Source organism: Coregonus lavaretus (assembly GCF_964263955.1).
Source record: "Coregonus lavaretus genome assembly, contig: HAP1_SCAFFOLD_706, whole genome shotgun sequence".
Lineage (NCBI taxonomy): Eukaryota > Metazoa > Chordata > Actinopteri > Salmoniformes > Salmonidae > Coregonus > Coregonus lavaretus.
Genome location: NW_028164738.1, coordinates 177,580 through 203,112, shown reverse-complemented (window position 1 = coordinate 203,112; position 25,533 = coordinate 177,580). Strand labels below are relative to the sequence as shown.

The 25,533-nt window shown below is 45.7% G+C and overlaps 1 protein-coding gene across 1 annotated transcript in view; it reads right to left on the bottom strand.

Moving 5' to 3' along the window:
• The window catches only part of LOC311116690 (uncharacterized protein), a gene marked incomplete at its 5' end in the record, with an annotated part of 85,372 nt that overhangs the window by 7,306 nt on the left and 52,533 nt on the right, over positions 1-25,533 (bottom strand). Inside the window, 4 exons of the mRNA XM_084191737.1 lie at positions 3,388-3,458; positions 11,135-11,894; positions 12,048-12,584; positions 12,807-13,608. Coding sequence (XP_084047863.1) covers positions 3,388-3,458; positions 11,135-11,894; positions 12,048-12,584; positions 12,807-13,608 — 2,170 coding nt within the window. The remainder of the gene's footprint in view (positions 1-3,387; positions 3,459-11,134; positions 11,895-12,047; positions 12,585-12,806; positions 13,609-25,533) is intronic.

Below are 25,533 nucleotides of genomic sequence, written 5' to 3'. Positions count from 1 at the left end.
AGGTCAGGGTTAGAGGTCAGGGTTAGAGGTCAGGTTTAGAGGTCAGGTTTAGAGGTCAGAGGAATAACAAGATAGTATTATATAAATAAAGGATTGTAACGTTTCTGGGTTGGCTCTACATTCATCTTGGAACCAGATCGGTCCAATGTTTCTAACTACAGTCCTTCAGAAAGGGTTAGTACACTCCTTCAGACAGTATTCACACTCCTTCAGACAGTATTCACACTCCTTCAGACAGTATTCACACTCCTTCAGACAGTTTTCACACTCCTTCAGACAGTTTTCACACTCCTTCAGACAGTTTTCACACTCCTTCAGACAGTTTTCACACTCCTTCAGACAGTTTTCACACTCCTTCAGACAGTTTTCACACTCCTTCAGACAGTTTTCACACTCCTTCAGACAGTTTTCACACTCCTTCAGACAGTATTCACACTCCTTCAGACAGTATTCACACTCCTTCAGAAAGTATTCACACTCCTTCATAAAGTATTCACACTCCTTCAGACAGTATTCACACTCCTTCAGACAGTATTCACACTCCTTCAGACAGTATTCACACTCCTTCAGACAGTATTCACACTCCTTCAGACAGTATTCACACTCCTTCAGACAGTATTCACACTCCTTCAGACAGTATTCACACTCCTTCAGACAGTTTTCACACTCCTTCAGACAGTTTTCACACTCCTTCAGACAGTTTTCACACTCCTTCAGAAAGTATTCACACTCCTTCAGAAAGTATTCACACTCCTTCAGACAGTACTTCAGACAGTATTCACACTCCTTCAGAAAGTATTCACACTCCTTCAGAAAGTATTCACACTCCTTCAGATAGTATTCACACTCCTTCAGACAGTATTCACACTCCTTCAGACAGTATTCACACTCCTTCAGACAGTATTCACACTCCTTCAGACAGTATTCACACTCCTTCAGACAGTATTCACACTCCTTCAGACAGTATTCACACTCCTTCAGACAGTATTCACACTCCTTCAGACAGTATTCACACTCCTTCAGACAGTTCACACTCCTTCAGACAGTTTTCACACTCCTTCAGAAAGTATTCACACTCCTTCAGAAAGTATTCACACTCCTTCAGACAGTACTTCAGAAAGTATTCACACTCCTTCAGAAAGTATTCACACTCCTTCAGACAGTATTCACACTCCTTCAGACAGTATTCACACTCCTTCAGACAGTATTCACACTCCTTCAGACAGTATTCACACTCCTTCAGACAGTATTCACACTCCTTCAGACAGTATTCACACTCCTTCAGACAGTATTCACACTCCTTCAGACAGTATTCACACTCCTTCAGACAGTATTCACACTCCTTCAGACAGTATTCACACTCCTTCAGACAGTATTCACACTCCTTCAGACAGTATTCACACTCCTTCAGAAAGTATTCACACTCCTTCAAAAAGTATTCACACTCCTTCAGAAAGTATTCACACTCCTTCAGAAAGTATTCACACTCCTTCAGACAGTATTCACACTCCTTCAGACAGTATTCACACTCCTTGACGTTTTCCACATTTAGTTGTTACAGCCTGATTTTAAAATGGATTCAATAGAGATTTTTTTTGTCACTGGCCTACACACAATAACCCATAATGTCAAAGTGGAATTATGTTTAAAATTTTTTTACAAATAGATGAAAAGCTGAAATGTCTTGAGTCAATAAGTATTCAACCCCTTTGTTATGGCAAGCCTAAATAAGTTCAGGAGTAACAATTTGCTTAACGAGTCACATAAGTTGCGTGGACTCACTCTGTGTGCAATAATAGTGTTAACATGATTTTTGAATGACTACCTCATCTCTGTACCGGTCAGGGATTTCACCATGAGGCCATGGTGACTAAAACAGTTAGAGTTGAATGGACCAGACCAGACCATCTTAATACTATTTAATTGACCAGACCAGACCATCTTAATACTATTTAATTGACCAAACCAGACCATCTTAATACTATTTAATTGACCAGACCAGACCATCTTAATACTATTTAATTGACCAGACCAGACCATCTTAATACTATTTAATTGACCAGACCATCTTAATACTATTTAATTGACCAGACCAGACCATCTTAATACTATTTAATTGACCAGACCAGACCATCTTAATACTATTTAATGGACCAGACCATCTTAATACTATTTAATTGACCAGACCATCTTAATACTATTTAATTGACCAGACCAGACCATCTTAATACTATTTAATGGACCAGACCAGACCATCTTAATACTATTTAATGGACCAGACCAGACCATCTTAATACTATTTAATGGACCAGACCAGACCATCTTAATACTATTTAATGGACCAGACCAGACCATCTTAATATTATTTAAATGGACCAGACCAGACCATCTTAATACTATAATGGACCAGACCATCTTAATACTATTTAATGGACCAGACCATCTTAATACTATTTAATGGACCAGACCATCTTAATACTATTTAATGGCTGTGATAGGAGAAAACTGAGGATGGATCAACAACATTGTAGTTACTCCACAATACTAACCTAAATGACAGTGTGAAAAGAAAAGAAGGAAGCCTGTACAGAATACAAATATTCTAAAACATGCATCCGGTTTGCAATAAGGCACTAAAGTAAAACTGCAAAAAATTTGGTAAAGTAATTAACTAGAGGAAAACCTGGTTCAGTCTGCTTTCCACCAGACACTGGGAGGTGAATTCACCTTTCAACAGGACAATAACCTAAAACACAAGGCCAAATCTACACTGGAGTTGCTTACCAAGAAGACAGTGAATGTTCCTGAGTGGCCTAGTTACAGTTTTGACTTAAATCTACTTAAATCTATGGCAAGACCTGAAAATGGCTGTCTAGCAATGATCAACAACTAACTTGACAGAGCTTGAAGAATTTTGAAAAGAATAATGGGCAAACGTTGTACAATCCAGGTGTGGAATGCTCTTAGAGACTTACCCAGAAAGACTCACAGCTGTAATCGCTGCCAAAGGTACTTCTACAAAGTATTGACTCAGAGGTGTGAATACTTATGTGAATTAGACATTTCAGTATTTCATTGTCAATAAATTAGCAACCATTTCTAAAAATATGTTTTCCCTTTGTCATTACGGGGTACTGTGTGTAGATGGGGGAGATTTAATTTGGATCCATTTTTAACTCAGGCTGTAGCACAACAAAATAAGTCAAGGGGTTTGAATACTTTCTGAAGGCACTGTAGTTTAAATGTGTTAAATTAAATCAAACTTTATTTAAAGTGCATTTAAAATCCCAACACACTTTAAATGAAAACAATCTAATTAAAAAAGTCAAAGCAAACAGGAAGCAGTAAGCAAACAGGAAGCAGTAAGGTACAATGCTCTGCACTTACAGATGTCCTCACGCTCTTCACAATCCTCCAGTTCAATCATGGAAGACGGTCCGCTTTCGAAACTTTCTAACCTGTTGACAAAAAGGAATGGATCTCCTGACATCACGTTGGACAACAGTCACTCATAACGTTGTTTAGAAGAGAAGCAACAGTAAGAAATACCCTATATATACAGCAGTATGTGGAAACCCCTTCAAATTAGTGGATTCTGCTATTTCAGCCTCACCCGTTGCTGACAGGTGTATTCAATCAATTTTATCAATTTTATTTTATATAGCCCTTCTTACATCAGCTAATATCTCGAAGTGCTGTACAGAAACCCAGCCTAAAACCCCAAACAGCTAGTAATGCAGGTGTAGAAGCACGGTGGCTAGGAAAAACTCCCTAGAAAGGCAAAACCTAGGAAGAAACCTAGAGAGGAACCAGGCTATGAGGGGTGGCCAGTCCTCTTCTGGCTGTGCCGGGTGGAGATTATAACAGAACCATGCCAAGATGTTCAAAAATGTTCATAAGTGACAAGCATGGTCAAATAATAATCAGGAATAAATCTCAGTTGGCTTTTCATAGCCGATCATTAGAGTTTAAAACAGCAGGTCTGGGACAGGTAGGGGTTCCATAACCGCAGGCAGAACAGTTTAAACTGGAATAGCAGCAAGGCCAGGCGGACTGGGGACAGCAAGGAGTCACCACGGCCGGTAGTCCCGACGTATGGTCCTAGGGCTCAGGTCTCTCAGTTGGCTTTTCATAGCCGATCATTTAGAGTTGAAAACAGCAGGTCTGGGACAGGTAGGGGTTTCGTAGCCGCAGGCAGAACAGTTGAAACTGGAATAGCAGCAAGGCCAGGCGGACTGGGGACAGCAAGGTGTCATCATGCCCGGTAGTCCTGACGTATGGTCCTAGGGCTCAGGTTCTCAGAGAGAAAGAGAGAACGAGAGAATTAGAGAGAGCATACTTAAATTCACACAGGACACTGGATAAGACAGGAGAAGTACTCCAGGTATAACCAACTAACCCCAGCCCCCCGACACATAAACTACTGCAGCATAAATACTGGAGGCTGAGACAGGAGCGGTCCGGAGACACTGTGGCCCTATCCGATGAAACCCCCGGACAGGGCCAAACAGGAAGGATATAACCCCACCCACTCCGCCAAAGCACAGCCCCCGCACCACTAGAGGGATATCCCCAACCACCAACTTACAATCCTGAGACAAGGCCGAGTATAGCCCACAGAGGTCTCCACCACAGCACAAACCAAGGGGGGGGCGCCAACCCAGACAGGAAGATCACGTCAGTAACTCAACCCACTCAAGTGACGCACCCCTCCCAGGGACGGCATGAAAGAGCACCAGCAAGCCAGTGACTCAGCCCCTGCAACAGGGTTAGAGGCAGAGAACCCCAGTGGAGAGGGGAACCGGCCTGGCAGAGACAGCAAGGGCTGTTCGTTGCTCCAGCCTTTCCGTTCACCTTCACACTCCTGGGCCAGACTACACTCAATCATATGACCTACTGAAGAGATAAGTCTTCAGTAAAGACTTAAAGGTTGAGACCGAGTCTGCGTCTCTCACATGGGTAGGCAGACTGTTCCATAAAAATGGAGATCTATAGGAGAAAGCCCTGCCTCCCGCTGTTTGCTTAGAAATTCTAGGGACAATTAGGAGGCCTGCGTCTTGTGACCGTAGCGTACGTATTGGTATGTACGGCAGGACCAACTCGGAAAGATAGGTAGGAGCAAGCCCATGTAACGCTTTATAGGTTAACAGTAAAACCTTGAAATCAGCCCTTGCCTTAACAGGAAGCCAGTGTAGGGAAGCTAGCACTGGAGTAATATGATCAAATTTCTTGGTTCTAGTCAGGATTCTAGCAGCCGTATTTAGCACTAACTGAAGTTTATTTAGTGCTTTATCCGGGTAGCCGGAAAATAGAGCATTGCAGTAGTCTAATCTAGAAGTAACAAATGCATGGATTAATTTTTCTGCATCATTTTTGGACAGAAAATTTCTGATTTTTGCAATGTTACGTAGATGGAAAAAAGCTGTCCTTGAAACAGTCTTGATATGTTCGTCAAAAGAGAGATCAGGGTCAAGAGTAACGCCTAGGTCCTTCACAGTTTTATTTGAGACGACTTTACAACCATCAAGATGAATTGTCAGATTTAACAGAAGATCTCTTTGTTTCTTGGGACCTAGAACAAGCATCTCTGTTTTGTCCGAGTTTAAAAGTAAAAAGTTTTCAGCCATCCACTTCCTTATGTCTGAAACACAGGCTTCTAGCGAGGGCAATTTTGGGGCTTCACCATGCTTCATTGAAATGTACAGCTGTGTGTCATCCGCATAGCAGTGAAAGTTAACATTATGTTTTCGAATAACATCCCCAAGAGGTAAAATATATAGTGAAAACAATAGTGGTCCTAAAACGGAACCTTGAGGAACACCGAAATGTACAGTTGATTTGTCGGAGGACAGACCATTCACAGAGACAAACTGATATCTTTCCGACAGGTAGGATCTAAACCAGGCCAGAACTTGTCCGTGTAGACCAATTTGGGTTTCCAGTCTCTCCAAAAGAATGTGGTGATCGATGGTGTCAAAGGCAGCACTAAGGTCTAGTAGCACGAGGACAGATGCAGAGCCTCGGTCTGACGCCATTAAAAGGTCATTTACCACCTTCACAAGTGCAGTCTCAGTGCTATGATGGGGTCTAAAACCAGACTGAAGCATTTCGTATACATTGTTTGTCTTCAGAAAGGCAGTGAGTTGCTGCGCAACAGCTTTTTCTAAAATTTTTGAGAGGAATGGAAGATTCGATATAGGCCGATAGTTTTTTATATTTTCCGGGTCAAGGTTTGGCTTTTTCAAGAGAGGCTTTATCACTGCCACTTTTAGTGAGTTTGGTACACATCCGGTGGATAGAGAGCTGTTTATTATGTTCAACATAGGAGGGCCAAGCACAGGAAGCAGCTCCTTCAGCAGTTTAGTAGGAATAGGATCCAGTATGCAGCTTGAAGGTTTAGAGGCCATGATTATTTTCATCATTGTGTCAAGAGATATAGTACTAAAACACTTAAGTGTCTCTCCCGATCCCAGGCCCTCGCAGAGCTGTGCAGATCCAGGACAGCTAAGCCCTGGAGGAATACGCAGATTCAAAGAGGAGTCCGTAATTTGCTTTCTAATGGTCATGATCTTTTCCTCAAAGAAGTTCATGAATTTATCACTGCTGAAGTGAAAACCATCCTCTCTTGGGGAATGCTGCTTTTTAGTTAGCTTTGCAACAGTATCAAAAAGAAATTTTGGATTGTTCTTATTTTCCTCGATTAATTTGGAAAAGTAGGATGATCGAGCAGCAGTGAGGGCTCTTCGGTACTGCACGGTACTGTCTTTCCAAGCTAGTCGGAAGACTTCCAGTTTGGTGTGGCGCCATTTCCGTTCCAATTTCCTGGAAGCTTGCTTCAAAGCTCGGGTATTTTCTGTATACCAGGGAGCTAGTTTCTTATGACAAATGTTTTTCGTTTTTAGGGGTGCAACTGCATCTAGGGTATTGCGCAAGGTTAAATTGAGTTCCTCAGTTAAGTGGTTAACTGATTTTTGTCCTCTGACGTCCTTGGGTAGGCAGAAGGAGTCTGGAAGGGCATCAATGAATTTTTGTGTTGTCTGAGAATTTATAGCACGACTTTTGATGCTCCTTGGTTGGGGTCTGAGCAGATTATTTGTTGCGATTGCAAACGTAATAAAATGGTGGTCCGATAGTCCAGGATTTTGTGGAAAAACATTAAGATCTACAATATTTATTCCATGGGACAAAACTAGGTCCAGAGTATGACTGTGGCAGTGAGTAGGTCCAGAGACATGTTGGACAAAACCCACTGAGTCGATAATGGCTCCGAAATACTTTTGGAGTGGGTCTGTGGACTTCTCCATGTGAATATTAAAATCACCAAAAATTAGAATATGATCTGCTATGACTACAAGGTCTGATAGGAATTCAGGAAACTCAGAGAGGAACGCTGTATATGGCCCAGGAGGCCTGTAAACAGTAGCTATAAAAAGTGATTGAGTAGGCTGCATAGATTTCATGACTAGAAGCTCGAAAGATGAAAACGTCATTTTTTTTTTTGTAAATTGAAATTTGCTATCGTAAATGTTAGCAACACCTCCGCCTTTGCGGGATGCACGGGGAATATGGTCACTAGTGTAACCAGGAGGTGAGGCCTCATTTAACACAGCAAATTCATCAGGCTTAAGCCATGTTTCAGTCAGGCCAATCACATCAAGATTATGATCAGTGATTAGTTCATTGACTATGACTGCCTTTGAAGTGAGGGATCTAACATTAAGTAACCCTATTTTGAGATGTGAGGTATCACGATCTCTTTCAATAATGGCAGGAATGGAGGAGGTCTTTATCCTAATAAGATTGCTAGGGTGAACACCACCATGTTTAGTTTTGCCCAACCTAGGTCGAGGCACAGACACAGTCTCAATGGGTATGGCTGAGCTGACTACACTGACTATGCTATTGGCAGACTCCACTAAGCTGGCAGGTTGGCTAACAGCCTGCTGCCTGGCCTGCACCCTATTTCACTGTGGGGCTAGAGGAGTTAGAGCCCTATCTATGTTGGTAGATAAGAGGAGAGCACCCCTCCAGCTAGGATGGAGTCCGTCACTCCTCAGCAGGTCAGGCTTGATCCTGTTTGTGGGTGAGTCCCAGAAAGAGGGCCAATTATCCACAAATGTTATCTTTTGGGAGGGGCAGAAAACAGTTTTCAACCAGCGATTGAGTGCTGAGACTCTGCTGTAGAGCTCGTCACTTCCCCTAACTGGGAGGGGGCCAGAGACAATTACTCGATGCCGACACATCTTTCTAGCTGATTTACACGCTGAAGCTATGTTGCACTTGGTGACCTCTGACTGTTTCATCCTAACATCGTTGGTGCCGACGTGGATAACAATATCTCTATACTCTCTACACTCGCCAGTTTTAGCTTTAGCCAGCACCATCTTTAGATTAGCCTTAACGTCGGTAGCCCTGCCCCCTGGTAAACAGTGTATGATCGCTGGGTGATTCGTTTTAAGTCTAATACTGCGGGTAATGGAGTCGCCAATGACTAGGGTTTTCAATTTGTCAGAGCTAATGGTGGGAGCCTTCGGAGTCTCAGACCCCGTAACGGGAGGAGTAGAGACTAGAGAAGACTCAGACTCAGACTCCGACTCGCTACATAATGGGGAAAACCGGTTGAAGGTTTCTGTCGGCTGAATGAGCGACACCGGTTGAGCATTCCAACAGTATTTCCCTCCAGAAGCCATGAGAAAGTTGTCCGGCTGCGGGGACTGTGCGGGGGGATTTATACTAACGTTACTGTCTGTACTTACTGGTGGCACAGACGCTGTTTCTTCCTTTCCTACACTGATATTACTCTTGCCTAACGATTGCGTCTGAAGCTGGGCTTGTAGCACAGCTATTCTCGCCGTAAGGCGAGAATTCTCCTGTATATTATGAGTACAGCGACTGCAATTTGAAGACATCATGTTAATGTTACTACTTAGCTTCGGCTGTTGAAGATGTTGATGAACCATGTCCAGATAAAGCGTCCGGAGTGAAAAAGTTGAATAAGGGAAAAAAGTTGCGATGGAAAAAAGGAAAATAACGTAAAGTTGGCAGCTAAAACGCACAGGAAAATGACTCTTCTGTCTCGGGATAAACGTCCGGGGTGAAAAAGTTTAACGAAAAAAGATGAGTGAGGACAAAACTAAAAAGTTGGTAAATTTGTTGTATTAAATCGAGCACACAGCCATGCAATCTCCATAGACAAACATTGGCAGTAGAATGTCCTTAATGAAGAGCTCAGCGAGTTTCAACGTGGCACCGTCATAGGATGACACCTTTCCAACAAGTCAGTTCGCCCTGCTAGAGCTGCCCCGGTCAACTGTCAGTGCTGTTATTGTGAAGAGGTCTAGGAGCAACAACAGCTCAGCCATGAAGTGGTAGGCCACACAAGCTCACAGAACGGGACCGCCGACTGCTGAAGCGTGTAAAACTTTAGTATAAAGATTTCTTTATCCTATCCCAGGTATTCCTTAAAGAGGTGGGGTTTCAAGTGTCTCTGGAAGGTGGTGAGTGACTCCGCTGTTCTGGCATCGTGAGGGAGCTTGTTCCACCATTGGGGTGCCAGAGCAGCGAACAGCTTTGACTGGGCTGAGCGGGAACTGTGCTTCCGCAGAGGTAGGGGGGCCAGCAGGCCAGAGGTGGATGAACGCAGTGCCCTCGTTTGGGTGTAGGGACTGATCAGAGCCTGAAGGTACGGAGGTGCCGTTCCCCTCACAGCTCCGTAGGCAAGCACCATGGTCTTGTAGCAGATGCGAGCTTCAACTGGAAGCCAGTGGAGTGTGCGGAGGAGCGGGGTGACGTGAGAGAACATGGGAAGGTTGAACACCAGACGGGCTGCGGCATTCTGGATGAGTTGTAGGGGTTTAATGGCACAGGCAGGGAGGCCAGCCAACAGCGAGTTGCAGTAATCCAGACGGGAGATGACAAGTGCCTGGATTAGGACCTGTGCCGCTTTCTGTCTTTCAAGTCAGTTTATGAAAATGCCCTTTTTTGTTACAAATGTAACTTGAACCATGAATAAACACATTAACTAATAATGACTAACTTCTTGTAGCAGGCATTAGAGGCTAGAGAACAATCTCTCAAGCCCACGTGCTAGTGAATAGCCAGCTAATCTTTACCTGGATGTATTTGCTTGCTAACAAGGTTCAACAGTTGAATTGTTACGACCACACCCTTCTGTCTGTCTCCAACTGTTTGAACAGCATGCTAGCCTGTCCACTTTGTTCAGATGTTGAAATCAAGTGGCCTACCTTATTTCTCAGAATGAGAACGAGTTGCCAATTCCTTATATAATTGTTTTATGCTTATGCACATTTATAAACAGACTAGACAGCTAGGATAACAGTCTTTGGCTAAAATGCTGCTAACGGTACGTGGTACCACAATGCCGCGCGCGACAAACTGAGCATTAATTTTCCAGAATCAATGTTCATTGATACTCTGGTTTTAGTCGTGTCTGCTCTGTGCGCAATTTGAGGAGTTGAGACATAAAAAGCGTATCGTTAAAAAACGTAACTTCTCTATTATAGTAAAATGTCTCAATGTGTTTGTGTCCATATGACCGATTCTGTTGGACCAAACCTCAAAATGCAAATAGCGAGTTGAAACCGCTCGTCAGAGAGGAAGATGTGATATCACAACTTTGTTGGCGTGAGAGGCAGGGGGAGGGGCTTGGTGTGTAAACCATAGAGGAAGAGGCGAAGCGCTAGAATCTGTCCAAAAATAAGGGTAATGTGTTTATATGGGCTTATTTTGGACCTATTCTTTTTGCCTGCCTTCCCACCTCTTGGATGACGACTCCCATTGTTAGGGAGGAGACGTGCATCTCGTCAGTATACAGATCTCTGAGCAAAAGAGACCAGAAAAAAACAATGAGAAAAAGCTGATAAAAACTAAAAACTAAACCATGATTCATGCGATGCAGGCATTTGGAATATCGCTCAAAAACGCACATTCTAATTAATCAAATTCATTTGATATATCGCCTAGTCAGAAGTAACAGTGTTGAAAAGAGAAGCAACAGTCAGAAGTAACAGTGTTTAGAAGGAACATTTAGATGTAAAGGTTTTGAGAAGCAACAAACAGAAGTAAGTGTTGAGAAGCAACAGTCAGAAGTAACAGTGTTTAGGAGTGTACTTACGTGTTGTCTGAGAGTCGGTTGTTGCTTTGGGAGAAGTCTTGGCGTCTGGTCTTTTTCCCCAGCTTTCCAACAGGCTCTATGTAGACAGTATTGGCACTCAGATCCACAAGGCTGGAGCTCCTGTCACTGGCTGGGTCCTGGGAGGGGTCCTTAGCTGGACCAGTGCTGAGGCTGACGCTGGGACTCTGGGCTGACTGCTCTTCAGGGAATAGGGCTTTCCTCCCTGAAGTCTGCAACGTGCTTCTAACAGTGGCCACCGGGAGCGCTTCTCTGCCCGAGGAGAAGATGGCGCCAAAGGTGGCCAGAGAGCGCTTGACCGTCTTGGGAGTGGAGAGGTCCTTCCTCTTCACCAGGGTCTGAACTGCTCCAGGTCGAGGTGAGGAGGCTGTGTTGCCGTTCTGAGGAGGTCGCAGGGACTTAGCAGGCCTGGTCCGGACTGGTCTGGGCTTGGACTTACTTCTCACCACCTTGCGTGTTTTTGGGTTAGGCTGGGGTTGATGGGGTGAAGGTGTTTTGGGGTAAGGCTGGGGTTGTTGAGGGAAGGAAAAGGTGCGGCCAGCATTCTCTGGGGGGTTGTTGGTCTCCCACCAGTTCACTGGAGCTTTCCTCCTCCTGCGTTTCTCTGGAGCCTCCCTGGCCTGGTGCTGCTGCCTGCTGGGGGTAACGGTAGCAGAGTGGGGGGTAATGTTAGTGGGTGTGGCATCACTCTGGGGTTTACACTTGGGAGTGCGGTTGTAGAGCCAGTCAAACACCTTCTCACCTGAGAAGAGACACAAGCAGAACACAAATCACCACATATTTCAATAACAGCTGTTTGAGATGACAGTACATATTTTGTATATTACTAAGCTTGATTTATGAGTGAACTATATTCCCTTGAAGGAAAATGGATGGCGTTAATATGAAGCCTTACTTGAGGTGAGTGTATGCTGTCTGAGAGGGCTGGGCATGGCCTCCTGTTCCTCTTCTCTCTGACCTTCAGGCCTCGCTGGCTCCTCTGTACTGGCTATCGTCTGCTTCTTAGGTCTGCCCTTCTTGGGCTTCTCTGCTTTCTGCTCTGCAGTCTGATTGGACCACGGTTTCTTCTCTGTGGTCTGATTGGACGAGGGTTTATTTGCTGCTGACTGATTGGACGAGGGTTTCTTCTTTGCGTTCTGATTAAACAAGGGTTTTGATGGCCCGTCCTCCTGCCCTGACTCCACAGAGGAATGTCTTGCTGGTTTAGATGTAGTTGTCTTGTTATTCTGTTTGGACTTGTTGTCTGTCTCTGTGAGCTGTGTGTTGACAGGACTGATGAGCCACCAGGGACCAGGCTTGGTCCTCTTCCTCTTCCCTGCTAACTGGGAGGAGTCAGCCTCACCAGTAGGGGCGGGGCAGACCTCCTGGGCCTTACAATTGGCTGGAACCTTAGAGATGACTCGTCTCTGTCCTGTTGGTGCCAACTGTAGAACTGTGGAGGAAAGACAACATTACATCTAGCCTTTTATGTAAACTACATTTTTTCCCATTGATTGTTTTGTGAATGTTTTTTATATATTTTTTTATTTGTTGAGAGCTCTTACAAAACATATTCCTATACCTACAAATGGCATGATACAACTTGAACTTGTGATGAACGTTGTAGTCAGAAAAACCATCATGATGTGTGATGTCAGCTGTCAGGGGATATTACCTGGAGAAACATCCTGGTCTGCCGCCTGGTCTTCAGCTGATGATTGGTCTGCAGCCGCTTCACTCTCCTCCTCCATGGTGACGGGCTCCTCCCCAGCTCGACCTGACAGTCTCCTGGTCTTCCCAGACTGCCGGCCTCGTCCTCGGCTCGTCTTGGGGTTCACCTTGTCACCTTGGATACCAGCTTTGGATTTAGAGATTCTGGGAACTTTCTTTTCTGTTTTGGTGTGGCTAGGTTTAGGCTTGGCCCCTCCTCCTGGTGCCTCTTGTTCCAGGTCACCTGCTGTCGTTGGTTCAGATAACAGGTTGTTGACTTTCTTCTTGTCTTGTTCTATGTGGTCTGCCTCGAGGTCAACATGATTAACAGGCCCATCACCCTGAGGTCCTACCCCCTGGGGACTAGAGTCCCTCTCCTTCCTGGTTGTAGGATTCTTTCCCTTCTTCTCTTTAGTTGTCCGAGGTCTGTCTGTCCCTCCTGATCTCTGATTGGCTGTAGCCTTGGTGAGTGTGTCTGCTGAGGCATTGTCACTACTGTGTGATTGGTTCTGCTGCTTTGGTCGTGGTTTGGCTGTGGTCCTGATGGGGTCAAACTTCCAGCGAAGGGAGAACCAGGGAGGCTCATAATCCTCCAGGATCAGGAAGTCATCCTCCAGCTCGGTGAGAGGAGGTTCTCTCACTGGAGACGCCAGGGCTTTCCTAGGACTGAACAGAAACAGGGCTTTAACCCTCTGACCTATAACCCTAGCCTCTAACCCTTTCCTAGGGCTGACCAGAAACACAGCATTGACCACAGCCTCTGACCTCTAACCCTAGCCTCTAACCCTTTCCTAGGGCTGACCAGAAACACAGCATTGACCACAGCCTCTGACCTCTAACCCTAGCCTCTAACCCTTTCCTAGGGCTGACCAGAAACACAGCATTGACCACAGCCTCTGACCTCTAACCCTTTCCTAGGGCTGACCAGAAACACAGCATTGACCACAGCCTCTGACCTCTAACCCTAGCCTCTAACCCTTTCCTAGGGCTGACCAGAAACACAGCATTGACCACAGCCTCTGACCTCTAACCCTAGCCTCTAACCCTTTCCTAGGGCTGACCAGAAACACAGCATTGACCACAGCCTCTGACCTCTAACCCTAGCCTCTAACCCTTTCCTAGGGCTGACCAGAAACACAGCATTGACCACAGCCTCTGACCTCTAACCCTAGCCTCTAACCCTTTCCTAGGGCTGACCAGAAACACAGCATTGACCACAGCCTCTGACCTCTAACCCTAGCCTCTAACCCTTTCCTAGGGCTGACCAGAAACACAGCATTGACCACAGCCTCTGACCTATAACCCTAGCCTCTAACCCTTTCCTAGGGCTGACCAGAAACACAGCATTGACCACAGCCTCTGACCTCTAACCCTTTCCTAGGGCTGACCAGAAACACAGCATTGACCACAGCCTCTGACCTCTAACCCTAGCCTCTAACCCTTTCCTAGGGCTGACCAGAAACACAGCATTGACCACAGCCTCTGACCTCTAACCCTAGCCTCTAACCCTTTCCTAGGGCTGACCAGAAAAACAGCATTGACCACAGCCTCTGACCTATAACCCTAGCCTCTAACCCTTTCCTAGGGCTGACCAGAAACACAGCATTGACCACAGCCTCTGACCTCTAACCCTAGCCTCTAACCCTTTCCTAGGGCTGACCAGAAACACAGCATTGACCACAGCCTCTGACCTCTAACCCTAGCCTCTAACCCTTTCCTAGGGCTGACCAGAAACACAGCATTGACCACAGCCTCTGACCTCTAACCCTAGCCTCTAACCCTTTCCTAGGGCTGACCAGAAACACAGCATTGACCACAGCCTCTGACCTCTAACCCTAGCCTCTAACCCTTTCCTAGGGCTGACCAGAAACACAGCATTGACCACAGCCTCTGACCTCTAACCCTAGCCTCTAACCCTTTCCTAGGGCTGACCAGAAACACAGCATTGACCACAGCCTCTGACCTCTAACCCTAGCCTCTAACCCTTTCCTAGGGCTGACCAGAAACACAGCATTGACCACAGCCTCTGACCTCTAATCCTAGCCTCTAACCCTTTCCTAGGGCTGACCAGAAACACAGCATTGACCACAGCCTCTGACCTATAACCCTAGCCTCTAACCCTTTCCTAGGGCTGACCAGAAACACAGCATTGACCACAGCCTCTGACCTATAACCCTAGCCTCTAACCCTTTCCTAGGGCTGACCAGAAACACAGCATTGACCACAGCCTCTGACCTCTAACCCTAGCCTCTAACCCTTTCCTAGGGCTGACCAGAAACACAGCATTGACCACAGCCTCTGACCTCTAACCCTAGCCTCTAACCCTTTCCTAGGGCTGACCAGAAACACAGCATTGACCACAGCCTCTGACCTCTAACCCTAGCCTCTAACCCTTTCCTAGGGCTGACCAGAAACACAGCATTGACCACAGCCTCTGACCTCTAACCCTAGCCTCTAACCCTTTCCTAGGGCTGACCAGAAACACAGCATTGACCACAGCCTCTGACCTCTAACCCTAGCCTCTAACCCTTTCCTAGGGCTGACCAGAAACACAGCATTGACCACAGCCTCTGACCTCTAACCCTAGCCTCTAACCCTTTCCTAGGGCTGACCAGAAACACAGCATTGACCACAGCCTCTGACCTCTAACCCTAGCCTCTAACCCTTTCCTAGGGCTGACCAGAAACACAGCATTGACCACAGCCTCTGACCTCTAACCCTAGCCTCTAACCCTTTCCTAGGGCTGACCAGAAACACAGCATTGACCACAGCCTCTGACCTCTAACCCTAGCCTCTAACCCTTTCCTAGGGCTGACCAGAAACACAGCATTGACCACAGCCTCTGACCTCTAACCCTAGCCTCTAACCCTTTCCTAGGGCTGACCAGAAACACAGCATTGACCACAGCCTCTGACCTCTAACCCTAGCCTCTAACCCTTTCCTAGGGCTGACCAGAAACACAGCATTGACCACAGCCTCTGACCTCTAACCCTAGCCTCTAACCCTTTCCTAGGGCTGACCAGAAACACAGCATTGACCACAGCCTCTGACCTCTAACCCTAGCCTCTAACCCTTTCCTAGGGCTGACCAGAAACACAGCATTGACCACAGCCTCTGACCTCTAACCCTAGCCTCTAACCCTTTCCTAGGGCTGACCAGAAACACAGCATTGACCACAGCCTCTGACCTCTAACCCTAGCCTCTAACCCTTTCCTAGGGCTGACCAGAAACACAGCATTGACCACAGCCTCTGACCTCTAACCCTAGCCTCTAACCCTTTCCTAGGGCTGACCAGAAACACAGCATTGACCACAGCCTCTGACCTCTAACCCTAGCCTCTAACCCTTTCCTAGGGCTGACCAGAAACACAGCATTGACCACAGCCTCTGACCTCTAACCCTTTCCTAGGGCTGACCAGAAACACAGCATTGACCACAGCCTCTGACCTCTAACCCTAGCCTCTAACCCTTTCCTAGGGCTGACCAGAAACACAGCATTGACCACAGCCTCTGACCTCTAACCCTAGCCTCTAACCCTTTCCTAGGGCTGACCAGAAACACAGCATTGACCACAGCCTCTGACCTCTAACCCTAGCCTCTAACCCTTTCCTAGGGCTGACCAGAAACACAGCATTGACCACAGCCTCTGACCTATAACCCTAGCCTCTAACCCTTTCCTAGGGCTGACCAGAAACACAGCATTGACCACAGCCTCTGACCTCTAACCCTTTCCTAGGGCTGACCAGAAACACAGCATTGACCACAGCCTCTGACCTCTAACCCTAGCCTCTAACCCTTTCCTAGGGCTGACCAGAAACACAGCATTGACCACAGCCTCTGACCTCTAACCCTAGCCTCTAACCCTTTCCTAGGGCTGACCAGAAAAACAGCATTGACCACAGCCTCTGACCTATAACCCTAGCCTCTAACCCTTTCCTAGGGCTGACCAGAAACACAGCATTGACCACAGCCTCTGACCTCTAACCCTAGCCTCTAACCCTTTCCTAGGGCTGACCAGAAACACAGCATTGACCACAGCCTCTGACCTCTAACCCTAGCCTCTAACCCTTTCCTAGGGCTGACCAGAAACAAAGCATTGACCACAGCCTCTGACCTCTAACCCTAGCCTCTAACCCTTTCCTAGGGCTGACCAGAAACACAGCATTGACCACAGCCTCTGACCTCTAACCCTTTCCTAGGGCTGACCAGAAACACAGCATTGACCACAGCCTCTGACCTATAACCCTAGCCTCTAACCCTTTCCTAGGGCTGACCAGAAACACAGCATTGACCACAGCCTCTGACCTCTAACCCTAGCCTCTAAACCTTTCCTAGGGCTGACCAGAAACACAGCATTGACCACAGCCTCTGACCTCTAACCCTTTCCTAGGGCTGACCAGAAACACAGCATTGACCACAGCCTCTGACCTATAACCCTAGCCTCTAACCCTTTCCTAGGGCTGACCAGAAACACAGCATTGACCACAGCCTCTGACCTCTAACCCTAGCCTCTAACCCTTTCCTAGGGCTGACCAGAAACACAGCATTGACCACAGCCTCTGACCTCTAACCCTTTCCTAGGGCTTATGAGTCAGAAAGTTAGACGCACAAATATCATACCCCAAAAACGCTAACCTCCCCTGTTATTGTAATGGTGAGAGGTTAGCATGTCTTGGTGGGATATTTGTGCGTCTAACTTTCTCACTCATCATTATTCATGATTCATTCAGGACTATCCGTAATCATGGTAGTATCCACATTAATGTAGTAGTGTTTCAAAACATATTCTCTTCTGATTTACAAAAGAAGTGTCTCCAAAATGACAATGATTTACCATAAAATGGGGGGACAACGTAAAAAGGGCAGTAATTTCTAAACGGTCTAAACCCGATATGGATGAAAATACCCTCAAATTAAAGCTGACAGTCTGTACTTTAACCTCAGTCATTGTATCATTTCAAATCCAAAGTGCTGGAGTACAGAGCCAAGACAACAAAATAATTGTCACTGTCCCAATACTTTGAGCTCCCTGTATTCTGCCCTGTAGCAAAGAGAAAATGTTGCGGTTTTAAAGCTAATTTGCTGCAATTATATGCATTTAGCCATGCAGTGTTCTTTTGGTCACACATAAAATATAAACTGACAGTACAAAACATTAAGAACACCTTCCTAATATTGAGTTGCACCCCCTTTTGCCCTCAGAACAGCCTCAATTCATCGGAGCACGGACTCTACAAGGTGTCGAAAGCGTTCCACAGAGATGCTGGCCCATGTTGACTCCAATGCTTCCCACAGTTGTGTCAAGTTGTCTGGATGTCCTTTGGGGGGTGGACCATTATTGATACACACAGGAAACTACTGAGCATGAAAAACCCAGCAGCGTTGCAGTTCTTGACACAAACTGGTGCGCCTGGCATGACTCCGGTCTCCTCTCCTTCATCTACACTGACTGAAGTGGATTTAACAAGTGACATCAATAAGAGATCATAGCTTTCACCTGGATTCACCTGGTCCCTCTATGTCAGATGCCATACACACCGTCTGCCCGTTTCAGTTGAAACCATGATTCATCGCTGAAGAGCACACTTCACCAGTGTGCCAGTGGCCATTGAAGGTGAGCATTTGCCCACTGAAGTCAGGTCAAGACCCTGGTGAGGACGACGAGCACGCAGATGAGCTTCCCTGAGACAATTTCTGACAGTTTGTGCAGAAATTATTCGGTTGTGCAAACCCAGTTTAATCAGCTGTCCTGGTGGCTGGTCTCAGACGATCCCGCAGGTGAAGAAGCCGGATGTGGAGGTCCTAGACTGGCCGGTTGGACGTACTGCCAAAATCTCTAAAACAATGTTGGAGGTGGCTTATGGTAATGAAATGAACATTAAATATTCTGGCAAAAGTTCTGGTGGACATTCCTGCAGTCAGCATGCCAATTGCACACTCCCTCAAAACTTGAGACATGTGGCATTGTGTTGTGTGACAAAACTGCACATTTTAGAGTGCCCTTTAATTGTCCCCAGCACAAGGTGCACCTGTGTAATGATCATGCTGTTTAATCAGCTTCATGATATGCCACACCTGTCAGGTGGATGGATTATCTGGGCAAAGGAGAAATGCTCACTAAAAGGGATGTCAAAATGTGCGCACAACATTTGAGAAAATATGCTTTTTGTGCATATGAAAGATTTCTGGGATCTTTTATTTCAGCTCATGAAACATGGGACCAACACTTTACATGTTGCGTTTATGTTTTAGTTCAGGACTGTATGGCATTTATGGTGAGTTTGGTCATTTACAAGAGAATGAAAAGGTTTTGATGCTTGTCTGCTCTGATGTCCTCTGTAGCTCAGCTGGTAGAGCACGGCGCTTGTAACGCCAAGGTAGTGGGTTCGATCCCCGGGACCACCCATACACAAAAATGTACGCACGCATGACTGTAAGTCGCTTTGGATAAAAGCGTCTGCTAAATGGCATATTAATTAATTAATTAATTAATTAATTAAAATGCAGCATGTGTACACGCTGTGTCTGGAGTCGGTAGGGCAACGGGCCTGACTGAGAGAAGATGGGGGAGGAGCAGACTGGGGGAGGAGCAGACTGGGGGAGGAGCAGACTGGGGGAGGAGCAGACTGGGGGAGGAGCAGACTGGGGGAGGAGCAGACTGGGGGAGGAGCAGACTGGGGGAGGCGCAGACTGGGGGAGGCGCAGACTGGGGGAGGAGCAGACTGGGGGAGGAGCAGACTGGGGGAGGAGCAGACTGGCCCGAGAACAGAGGAGAGAAAATGCAAGGAAATTAAAAATGTTGGCAGCTGTACAGAGAACTCATCCAAAGGGCTTTGACCTCTCAAATACGGCAGAAAGCTTACACAATAAGATGCACCGTCACCTTATTAATTCAGAAACGTACTAAGATAACGTGACCCCTGAGTTTAACTTGCTAGTTAACGCAGAATTCCTCATTTCTATAATATAATATGCCATTTAGCAGACGCTTTTATCCAAAGTGACTTACAGTCATGCGTGCGTACATTATAAAAAAAAAAAATGGTTTATGGGTGGTCCTGGGGATCGAACCCGTTACAAGCACCGTGCTCTACCAACTGAGCTACAGAGGACCACTTTTTCACGAAAGGAACAAATATAAAACGTGTAAGAAATCTCTAAATGCAGATCTAAAATGGTTCTTATTGTCAGTTCTGCATCAGACTATTTTTGTGCTTCAATTGCACTTTGCACTGATGAGATTCAGGAACTGGCAGACAGCGCTCTGACTGATGTGGAGCTTTTTTCTCAGGTACTTTTCTCAGTGTAGACAGTCTACTTTTCTCCATAAAATTCAAGATTTACTTGAAACAAAACATTCGGAACTGTAGCCCATGGGTCTCCCGGTCGCGGCCGGCTACGACAGAGCCTGGATTTGAACCAGGATCTCTAGTGGCACAGCTAGCACTGCGATGCAGTGCCTTAGACCACTGCGCCACTCACAGACTGAGTATTGCTGAGTATTGCTGACCAGAGCCTTCTCTAACAAAGTCAAAACGTTCTTTAATGTCCCACCCTCAGATACAGATGGTGCCTGGTCTGGTTCACGGCCACATTGAGAAAAAGATGACACATTAGGTATTTTCACAGGACCCTCCTGAGGGCAGTCAAAAACGGCAGCCACCTGCTGTGGAAGTTGTGTTCTACATGCTTTACGTTCCCTTAACAGTTCATCCAACCGATCCTGTACCTCACTGGCTGTCCAGTCACCAATGGGTTTGCTCTTGAACACTTGGGCCAACTCTTTATCAGGACAGTTGCATACAAACATGACTGCCAACTCTGAGCACTGATTGGGTAAGGTCCTGCCCTCACTCACAAGGTACTGTTCGGCTGCCTCTGCAGCTTTGTTAAGCCTAATCCAGAAATCTATTGGACCCTCATTAGCATATGGTTTGATTGAATAGAAATCAGCTAATGGCATACCTGAGCAGACAGTATCCCCAAAGTGTTGCTTGAAAACACTGAACACCGCCTTAACGTCTGTGACAACAAGGTTGTTACGCTTCCAGACTTTGGTCACATCCCGTGCCCTCCCCATGAGCCTAGACATCACCTCCCCAACATTCCCAGACCCAGTGTAACCCCTCTTCTCTAGGTAGACTTCCATTAACTCCTCCCACTCCAGGACAGAGTACTTATCTGAGCCATCACCCCTAAAAAGAGGTGGAGCACTAACATCTGACCTCACAACCAGATTCAGCTTGGACGCATCAATAAAGGTTGACCCACACTGCTCAGGCAGGGGAAACTGCTGGGGTTGGTGAGGGGGACGGGCAGGAGAAAGACTTGAAACCCCAGGCTGCAGTAAACTCGCTCTGATAGATTCTCCTATCTCTGAACCAATCTGCTTAATAAGGTCACTAAGCTGACTCGGAGGCGTCCCATTATCACCGAGCACTGTGGATGATGGTACATCAAAAGACAGAGGTGGGATACCCTGGTCAGGTGGAACAAACAGCCTACCCCTCCCAGTGCTTGCAAACTCAGGACTAGCAAACGCTCTACTCCCAGGAGCTGACTGTACAATTGGTGTAAATGGAAGGACACCCCTCCCTCTACCCACACTAAAATCCCCAGCATAACACGTCTTATGGATTTGAGAATCTTCCATGGCTCAACAGAGCACTAAAATACAATGTAATTTAGTGCATTCAAATACCAAAAAAAATAAATGCTATAAACAAATTCATCCAAAACATACAAATAAGCACGAATACCTGTATCTAATGAATATGCTACATTCACTTTCACTGTTTACAGTATATATTCACTTACAGTAAACCATCAACAAATTCACATGCGCAGGTCGTGCACCTCATCCACATGCACAGCTCCGGCGGTCGGCTTGAGCTGACCAGTCGGCAGGTCACGTAATTAGGACACTGCCACAACTGGAATTCTGATGGTTGGATAATTTTTATTCGACCTGCACACGAAGAGACAACACACAATATGTTAGCTCTTGGTGCAGCCACAGCTCTCGGGCACCTTGCTAGTTGAAGGTCAGGCAAAAGAGAACAGGTGCTGCATGCACACATTCAGTGCCTAACAACACACTATACAATACAAGTAAAATGATATACAACATAATTCTGACAAAATAAATGACATACCTGTACACGAAGAGACAACACACAATAGTTTAGCCCTTGGTGCAGCCACAGCTCTCGGGCACCTGCGTGAGCACATAGACACTCACTCAAACACTGCCCCAAATACTCCCGAGTTATGTTGATAATCACAAGTTTACTGGAGAACGGAGACCAAGTAGAGACTTTCGGACAAGGTGGATGATTGTATAATATAAGGCAGTTTATTCAGAGGTAAAGATATCTGAAAATAGCGTGCACGGGCCCGTTCGTCAACCTCGTAGGGAGATATCTGAGAGCGCGCCCCTAAACATTGTGTGCTGACATTTTATACAATAAAATAAAGTAGGTTGATTCTAGTAGTTCTGATCTCCCCATTGGTCCTGATGAGTTGGTCGAGGTCATATCCATTTCATTGGCTCTGAGTCGGGTTCTCTGTCTTCAGCCTAAGAGAAGGGGTTTTTTGTGTGTGTGTGCTTAACAATGATGATGTGTGTGTATGTGTGTGTATGTGTGTGTATGTGTGTGTGTGTGTGTATGTGTGTAAGTGTGTGTGTATGTGTGTGTGTATGTGTGTGTGTGTGTATGTGTGTGTGTGTATGTGTGTGTATGTGTGTGTGTGTATGTGTGTGTGTGTATGTGTGTGTGTGTGGGGGGGGTGTGTGTATGTCCTCAGGGCAATAACTCGTGAGTTTGGGAGAGCTGAGAGACCTATGGCATGGGTGTTGCCCATGGCCACCTGCTGATAAGGCCGACAAGATAGAAGTCTTTGTGCATTGTATTAAGTCCCAAGGCCCCAACACAAGATGGGTTATGCACAAGATTTTAGTCAGACCAAGCTTTAACATAATATATTTACCACGACAAATCCCTCTCTTCACGTCTCCCCAGAGACGTGACCAAGTAACAGTAGAGAAGGAAAACTTAAGACGTGACACAAGCTAACAGTGTAATTGGCAAAATAGGGAAAACTTTATCAGAAGATAAAGTTTTGATTCCCCCTCTTCACGTCTCACAAGAGACGTGACATAAAGCTTAAATGCTGCAATTTGGCAAAATAGGGAAAACTTTATCAGAAGATAAAGTTTTACATTCCCCCTCTTCACGTCTCACAAGAGACGTGACAAAAAGCTTAAATGCTATTCATCATCCAGATATCCTTGGTCAGCATCGTCAATAGCAAGCAAAGGAAACATCTGACCGTTATCTGCAGGATGTGGATCAATAGCGGTGGTTATAATCCTGGTTGTCAGCATCCGTATGCATGGAATGCAACAGCATCCACAAAGCACTAGAATTGCAGCAAAAACAGAGATGGATACAAGTATAGAAGACACAAGCGTTTTATATTTACCAAACGCATCCATCCAAGAGTCCCACATTGAAGTGTCCACCCCTGAGTGGCTCTTCATCTTACCATTAAGAGTTTGTAACCCTTCCAGGGCAATTATCAAACTGCCATCTGTGGCTGTATTGTTGGGAATAAAGGTACAACATTGTTCACCAAACATAGCACATACTCCTCCTTTTTCAGCCAGGAGCATGTCGACAGCAATACGATTTTGGAAAGCCATGAGAGAGGTTGCAGCCAACTGGCCATGCACCGCCTCAAAACCTTGTTGTGTCCAATTGCCTAATTTTAACATTAATGTATGCAGTTAATTCTATCAACGTTTTTATTAATAGTACAACAGTCAGCACCCAAAAGGACGAGCCCCCAAAAACTGTACTCCATGTACCCATGTTCAAGGGCAGTTTCACAGACAACAAAGAGAGAGTGTTCTTATCGGCCTGTTATGTGAAACAATCCATATCAGTACAGTGCTCCTCATTAATGCATTCCTTCCAAGCTATTCATCACATACAGATCCAAAAAATAAAACCCAACATTTTTATGGTGTCACTCTAAACAGAGTATAATCACCCTTAAGAATAACAGGATATGGAAATTAAATCACAACATTTAATGTTAATAGAAAATAAAAATAATAATTTTAACCCTCTATTCCTCCCCTACACCTAACATGTACTGAGTTGGCTACCAGCCACCCAGGAATCCTTTACCTTCACATCAGGAAGAATAAACAATCACAGTGGTTAGTAAAAACATAAGGTAATAAATGAGCAAGAACTGAAAATAAATGCGTGTATGTATTTTACTAGGCAAAACATGGATCATCCAGCTTGGTCTCAGAGTCAGTAGCAGAGTCACCTGCATCATCCTGGGCCGGTAACAACAGCATCATACCTGACGCCTGCACCACTCCTACCACTGACCTCCTGAGACAAGGGACGATGCAAGCAGCACTACACATTAACAGCAAAAACACAATTACTAGGGTCAGAAATCCAGTAACCACCATAGAAGAGTACTCACCAAACCAGTCACTCAGCCAGGAAATAAGGCAACATCCACAAAGAACAAGTATACCCATAGAGGCCATAACTTCACCCAGAATAGTCACAACAATAGTTTTCCATTTACCAAATATGTTATCAAACCAATCGTTTATGGAGCTATCAATACCAGAGTTCTTAACCAGTTCGTTCGCCAGCGTGGTGATGGTCACTCAAGCGCTTTGGTCACAGGCCCGTCCGGTGCTATATTGTTGGAGATGAAAGTACAACACATATATCCAAACAGAACACAAACCCCGTCCCGCTCAGCCAAAAGCATATCTAAAGCTATTCTATTCTGCCATGTCATTAAGCTAGTTGCCGCTGTCTGCTCAGCTAATCCCTTTATTGCATCACGAGTGTGGTTTATAAATATTTTGCTGGTTATATTAAATATAATTTATCCAATCTACATTTTTATTAATTGTTTGACCACCAGAAAATACTTGATTCAAACCCAGCTGCGATCTGATTGTGGATCCCATCAATATATATCCTTTCATCAAAGGATCCCGGGAGGAGGTCCTACTTTCTATGTGACAACTCACCAATCTCTGACACGTTTGATTGTTTGCGTATGTAGGTGAGTTCACAATCAGTTATCACCACACATCCATCAGATGTCAGCACGGGCCTGGTTTTGGCTCCTATAATCCTCTTGCTGCAACAAAGAGGAGAGATTAGACTAGAAAAACAATTTAGAATCCCCTGTGACTTCAAACTGAGGCAACCCAGGTCGGGATGACTTTGTTATCGGGGGAAACAGATAGTGCAAGTTACCATAAGACTCTTTCACCACATTCCCAGGTGGCTTGCATGGAGGAAAAACCTGACAGAGAGTTAAAGCCTGTCAAGGGGAACGGAGTAGTTGTTAACCCTGGTTTGGCTGTCCCACAGGCAAAACAGTCTTCTTTAGACATAGTTGTTGCCGTATACTGAATCCATTCCAACCACAGGTTAAGATTTCTATACCCCGTTTCCACCTGTACTACTTCCTCCAGGTCTATAGTTTTGCACTATCTTTATCACAGCCCCGGTCTCACTACCTCCCTCAGAGAGGTTTACTCTAGAATTTCCCCTCTCCCTACGTCTAGCTGTCTCCTATGCTTTTTCAACTTGTGTTAGGTTAACTACCACTTCTGGCTGAAACAGGAGGGTCCGTGTG